This window comes from Oxyura jamaicensis (genome assembly GCF_011077185.1).
Source record: "Oxyura jamaicensis isolate SHBP4307 breed ruddy duck chromosome 17 unlocalized genomic scaffold, BPBGC_Ojam_1.0 oxy17_random_OJ106412, whole genome shotgun sequence".
NCBI classification, from domain to species: Eukaryota; Metazoa; Chordata; class Aves; order Anseriformes; family Anatidae; genus Oxyura; species Oxyura jamaicensis.
In genome coordinates this window covers 1-6,484 of record NW_023304473.1, presented here as the reverse complement: position 1 = coordinate 6,484, position 6,484 = coordinate 1, and the positions used below count along the sequence as shown (strand labels likewise).

At 62.8% G+C, this 6,484-nt stretch overlaps 1 protein-coding gene across 1 annotated transcript; it reads right to left on the bottom strand.

The window, feature by feature from the left end:
* Positions 1 to 331: 331 nt before the first annotated feature.
* On the bottom strand, positions 332 to 5,926 carry LOC118158017 (barH-like 1 homeobox protein). The gene is made up of 3 exons (XM_035312572.1): positions 5,397 to 5,926; positions 2,028 to 2,250; positions 332 to 626 (listed from the first exon to the last, which is right to left on the bottom strand). The coding sequence occupies exons 1-3, from the start codon at positions 5,827 to 5,829 to the stop codon at positions 332 to 334; spliced, it is 951 nt and encodes a 316-aa protein (XP_035168463.1). The 5' UTR covers positions 5,830 to 5,926.
* Positions 5,927 to 6,484: the final 558 nt, after the last annotated feature.

Genomic DNA, 6,484 nt, shown 5'->3' with positions numbered 1-6,484 from the left:
CCCCCCCCCGACACCCCCTGCCCGTGCTCCCGGTGCGGGGTCGGGAGGAGGGAACGGGACAGCAGCGCCCCTCCTGCCCTTGGGGGTACAACGGGGCAAAGCGGGGCGGGGGCAGCTCTACCAGCCCCCAGCCCTGCTCCTTGCATTCTTCGCGTATTAAAAAAGTGGTGGTGGGGGCGAGAGGGGAGGGGAGTCTCCTTTATATATATATATATTTATATTTGTTGCTTGCTCGCGGCCCCAGGGGTGGGCTGGCCCCCTCCTGCCCCCCCACCCCCCCATCCCCCGGACCGGGGTTTTTGCGGGGGGGGGGGTTCCGGGAGGCCGGGGCTCACCGGGGCTGCGCGGCCCGGGGCAGGACGCCGGGCAGGGGGGGCAGGGGCGGGGGGGGCTCGCTGCCGCCCTGCAGTCCGTGGATGAGGATGCGGGGCACCAGGGGTCTCTGGAGGGCCGGGGGCGGCGCGCTGGGTCCTCGGTACAGGTAGAGGGCAGCGCCGGGGTCCAGGTTGGAGACCAGGCTCTGCGGGTAGAAGTAGGGCGAGGGGAACATCCTCTGCAGCGCTGAGTAGTTGCCGGCCTCGGCCAGCAGCTCCAGGCCCACCGCCGTCTGCCTTTTCCACTTGGTCCTGGGGAGGGACAAGCCGAGACAGGGGGGCGCGGGTGGCGGGGGATGCTCCAAAGGGCGCGCACGGGGTCTTTGCGCGCTCCCCCCCGCCGCCCTTGCGCAGCCCCGGTGCGCGCTGCCGGACCTCGGGGGTGGGGTGGGATGGGACGGGACGGATCGGATATGGTGAGACGGGATGGGTTGGATTGGGATGGAATGGGACGGGACGGGACCTGTAGCCCCCATTAGCACGGCAGCAGAACTTGGCTCCCCGTTGCCTCCACGCAGCCCCGGGTTTGGTTTTGCCCAGCGGCCCCTCACTGGGGCCCGACCCTTGGGCACCTTCCGAGCCCCTTCCCGTGTCGGGAGCTGCAGGTTGCAGATCCCAAATCCCAAACGCTCCCTCGTGGACGCACAGCTCCGCCGGGCAGCCCCCCCACCGTGCTGGTCCTGCTCCGGGACCCCCCGAGCCGGGACCCCCTGGGCCGGGGCTGCCGCGGGGGGCAGCGCTGGGGGGCTTTCGTTTGCGGCATATAGGGGTGGGGGAGTCTGTGTCTGTATTCCTCTGTACCTGTCTCTATTTCCCTGTATCTGTATTTCTCTGTATCTGTATTTCCCTCTATTACCCTGTATCTATATTTCTCTGTATCTGTATTCTTCTGTATCTATAATCCTTGGTATCTATATTTGTTTGAATCTCTATTTCTCTGTATCTGTATTTCTCCGTATCTTATATTTCTCTTTATATATGTTTCTCTATATCTATACTTCTCTATATCTATATTTCTCTGTCTGTATTTCTCTGGACCTATGTTGTCTGCGTGCACATTTATACACAGCCCCCGCCACCCCAATCAGCCCCGCGGAGCCCTGGCGGAGCGGCCAGGCTTTGCAGCCCGGGAACGGGGCTGGAAATTGGGGGGTCGAGGGCTCAAATCGGGGGGGAGGAAAGGGCCGGGTGGGTGCTGCCATCCGCTGTCCCCGGTCGGCTTTGGGGACCCCCGGCTAAATCAATCGAAGCCACCAAACGGCTCCGGCCCTTTTGCAGTTTTGTCGCTGAAGCGCTAAACCTATTTCCCCCAGTAAATTATTCATCATAATAATAATTGTGTAATTACTGTAAAGGCCGTTAATTATTGATGCCCAAAGCAGTAATTGGTATCTATTATTAATGGCCCGATGTGTTATGCTGCTGTGTTTAGCTGGATGCCCGGTGCTCCCCTCGCTCACTGGGGCTGGGGGGCACCGATCGCCCCCTCGGCCCTGTCCCGTCCCCCCCCCCCAACGTCCCCCCCGAATTTGGGCTGGGGGAGAAAAGCCCCGGGGGGGCTGCAGGAGGCTGGGACCGGGGGAGGCCGGAGCGGGGCTGCGGGAGCAGGATGGGACCGGGCGCTGCGGGCACGAGGGCAGGGGGAATTTTTACCTTCTGTTCTGGTACCAGGTTTTCACCTGCGTGTCGGTGAGGTTGAGGGAGGCCGCCAGCTCCATCCTGTCCTGCACGCTCAGGTATTTTTGCCTCTCGAAGCTGCGCTCCAGCTGGGCCAGCTGATGGTCGGTGAAGGCGGTGCGGGCTTTGCGCGGCTTTTTCAGCCGCACCGGGGGGCTGTCCCGGGAGCTGGAGATCTCCCGGTCCCCTTCTTCTTTCACTGGGCCGACAGGGAGGAAGAGAGGCCAGGTCAGGGCAGGCAGGGAAGGGAAAAGGCTCAAAAGGGGCCGAGCCCCCGCCGCAATAAGCCGGAGGAGAGGGGTACGGGCACCAAATCGGATTCACGGCGCGGTTGCTCCGCACCCCGATGTGGTTTAACCCGGGGGGGGGCCCGCAGGGACCCCTGCTCGGACCCGGCCCTTTCCACCCCGACAGCCGGAGGGGGGCAGGATCCGGCCCCTCTGCGGCCCCCCTGCGCTCTCCGTGCGCCTCCTGCCCGGCTTTACCCCCCCTTACCCCACAGCTTTTTTGATGCCCGGGCACTTCGTTTAGTTTGGCGGTTGTTTTTCCCTCTTTTTATTTTTTTTATTATTATTTTTTTTCCCCACTCTTTTTTTTTCCCCTTTTTTAAACCCAAAACAAAACCAACCCCAAATAAAGACGGGGAGGCCGCGTTTTTGGAGAGGAAAGCCGCCGGGCTTGGTGCCTCTTCTTCCCCATGCCGAAAAGCCTCCGTCCTTCCGGGCTGCTGCCGGGGCCGGGACCCAGCCTCCCTCACGAGGCTCTCAACGAAATCCCGGGGAAGGGGCTCCACCCGGGCCGGGTTTGGGCTTCAAAGCCGGCGGCAGAGGCTGGGGGCGGCGGTGCGGAGCCTGCCTGCGCCCTCCGTACCCACGCACCGGCGGGGCGACGCCGGGATTTACACCGGGAAACATCGGAGGGGTAAAGAGCCGAGAGGAGGAAAAAAATAAAGGAAAATATAGAAAAAAAATATATAGAGAGAAAAAATATAGAAAAAAATATATAGAAAAAAAATATAGGGAAAAAAAAAGAAAGAAAAACAACCCCAAACAAACCCAAACAAATCAAAACAAACCAAAACAAAAGCTCAGAAATAAGAAGGAAAAGGAGCCCGGCGGTGCTCGCCTTCCCCACCCTGGCGGAGGAGAGGAGGAGGCAGGAAGGCTCCGGCTCGAGACATTTTCGGCGCTGGGGCTTTGCGGGCTTTATGCTAAATTTCCCGGGGCCGGGTGTTAGCGGGGCCGGGGCCGCGCTGAACGCGAGCTGATTTCTCTCTGTAGGAAGACAATAATCCGGTTAATTGAGCCACCGGGGAGAGAAACCCTTCAACCGGAAAGCCCGGCTCCGGCCGAGGAGGCAGAGCCGAGGCCGGGGGGAGGCCGCCAGCACCGGGACGGCTCCACCCGGGGGGGGCCGCAGCCCCCCCGGCCGGGGGGGGGGGGGGTTGGTCCGGCCCCCCGAGAGGTGCCCGAAAGTTTCGGGGAGCTTTCTGCTCCCGGGGCAGAGGCAAAGCCGGGTTTCGCACCCCGGGAAGAAGAAAATTCCGTCCTCCGACCCGCCCCCCCCGGGAGGCTCAGCCTCGGCTCCCCCAGAGGTCCCGGTGGCCGCGGGGCTGCGCTCGGTGCGGCGGCGGCTTCCCCGTCCTGCTCCGCAGCTGTGCCCCGGCCAGTCCTGGCTTAAAACAATAAAACAAAACAAAACACAACCAAAAAAAAAAAAAAAAAATCAAAAATCGATATCGCGGGGCTTCGGCATTTCGGCTCGGGCCGAATCCCGCCGGTTAGGCCCAGCCGCGCAGCCTCCAGGCGGTGTAAATTGGGGGAATTTCGCCCCAAAAAAGGCTCTTCCCAAAGCAGCAAAAAGGGCGCTGCTGGGCGCCGGGACCTGCTTCAGGTCCCCGGAACATGCGGATTTTAAAGCCCGTTTGATCAGTGATTGTTTTTCCCCTATTTTAGGCGGTGTTTTTACCCCTATTTACGTAGTGATTTTCCCTCCTTTCAGGCGGTGTTTTTGCCTCCCTTAAGCGGTGTTTTCCCTTCCTTTAAGCAATGTTTTTATCCTCTTTAAGCAGCGTTTTCCCCCGTTTTAGGGGGAATTTCGGCGATGGCCGCGGCTGCCCCGAGCGGAGCCGAACGCTCCCGCTCCGTCCCTGCCTCCTTTCTCCCCTCTCCGGGAGGTTTTTGGGAAGGGGACAAAGGCGAGAGAATTAGGGGAGGAGGTTTAGGAACCGAAAACAAACCCGAAGAGGGGAAGCGCGGCTGTTTTCGATCCCGGCCCTTCCAAACGGCGGAGCCCCGCGGATCCTCCCGCAGAGGCCGGGGCCTCCCGCGGGGCGCGGAGGCTTTTTTGGGGCAGTTTTCCTCCCCCTTCAAACCGTTCAGCGGCTGCTCCAGGCGGTCTTGGGGGGACGGGACGGGGGGACAGGACGACACGGTGGGACAGGACGACACGGACATTTGCCCTGTCCCGTCCCCCTGTTCCTGCCAGCCCCCCTTTTGGGATTTGGATTTTTTGGATTTTTCCAGCTGCCCTGCGAGGAGCCACGGCCTCCCCTTTCTCCCCCAGCCTTATCAGCCTCGCCTCCCCCTGCGTGCAGCTTTTTCCCGGGTGAAAGTTTATTATTATTATTTTTTTTCGGGGGTGATGGAAGCGGGATGGACGAAAGCTGCCGGGATAACCTGCTCCGGGGTGTGGGGGGAGAGCCCCTAACCCCAAACCTCCCGTGCTGCTCCCCTGCCTCCTCCCGGCCCGGCTGCCCGAGAGGAGGCCGGGCAGAGGCTGCGAGGGGCCGGGGAGGCCGAAGCCCCGGCCCGGGGCGAGCCTCAACCGTTTCAGACCCGTTCCCCGCCGCGGCTTCAGCCTTGGGCTCGAAATAATCCGAAATCATAAGCGGGCTAATACGAACCCAATCAATTCAAGCCGACTTTTCTCTTTCGTTTGATACCGGAGCAGGGGAAATACCCGGTAAAATCTGCTCCGATTTGATTACATTTTCTATTTTTTTTCCTTGTGTTTTGCCCAGGCAGAAATCCGCCCCGGGCTCTTGGCTCCGCTTTCCCCGCGGGCAGGCGCGGAGGACCCGCGGGGAGCACCCGGAGCATCCCCCGGGCGTCTTCGGAGAGAGCACGAAGCGCCCCGGCCCCTGCCACCGCACCCAGCCCCTCCGACCTTTTCCTCTCCAAAGTTTTCCCGACTTGGTGCCGACCCCGCGGTCATTTCGGGGGCCACGGGTGCCGCCCCCCCCCCCCCCCCCCCCCCGGCCCCGGGGCGCTCCCGGCGCGTTTTGAGGCTTCGGGGCCAGGCTGCTCTGAGCCACCCTCTCGGGGGCCAGCGGCTCTTTCTTACCTTTGTACTCGGAATCCGAGGAGGAGCTGCTGGTGTTTTTTTCCATTTTCTCCCTAAAGTCCTCGCCGGGTTTGGTGGGGATCCTGCCCGCCGGCTCCTGCCCGCCGTGAGGTCCATTGGTGCTGGAGTAAGGGGCGCAGGCTGCCAGGGGCTTGCAGTCGGCCAGGATGTCTCTGATGAGGAAGGACGAGGTGACGGTCCGGGACTGGGAGGGAGCCGAGCCCTGGCCGGGCTGCAGATGCGGCCCCGCCGCCTCCAGGCATTCGCGGCCGGGCGAGCGGGGCGAGGGGCACCCGCTGCTGCCCTCCGAGCGGGGGCTCAGCTCCAGCGGGGACCTTCCGTCGCCCCCCAGAGGGTCTCCCTTGGGCCCTGCCGGGCTCCCGGCTCGGTGCGAGAGGATGGAGTCGATCCCGAAGCCGGTGGAGCCCTCCATGGCCCCCGCAGGTGCTGGCGCTCACACGGGCATCGGCGGGGAGGGCGCGGCGGAAGAGGGTTGGTAACGATAATTAACGGTGAGAGCAACAACAACAACAAAAGGGGGGGAAAAAAGGAAAAAAAAAATGAAAAAAATAAAAAGGTGAAAGGAAAAAAAAAAAAAAAAGAGCAAAGTTCAGCCTGGGATCCGGGCTCTCCGAGGCGCCGCGCGTTACATCCAGGGCTGCTCCGTCTTCAGCATCGCGCCCAGCTGCACTCAGACAGACAGACAGGAGGGGGAGAGGGAGGCAGAGTCAAACTTTGGCCGCCGAGGGGGTGGTGGAGGTGTGTGTGTGTGGGGGGGACGGACCCCAAACCTCACCCGGGGGTCCCGGCCCCTGCCCGGCCACCCCAGAGCTGCGCGGAGCCGCGGGGCTGGGGGCAGCCCGGGGGCTGCCAGCCGGAGGAGGGGAGGCAGCGATCGATAGTGAGGCTTCGCAGCGCCCTAAGCGCTTAATGATCCCCAAATCAACTCAGCGGGGAGGGCGAGGGGAGGGCGGAGGGGGTGGGCAGCCGTCGGGCCGCCGCGGCGCCCCCCTTTCCCGCCAGCACCTCGGACAACGCCGGGGGAGGCGACGGTGGCGGCGGGGGGGGGGGGGGGGGGGGGGGGGGGG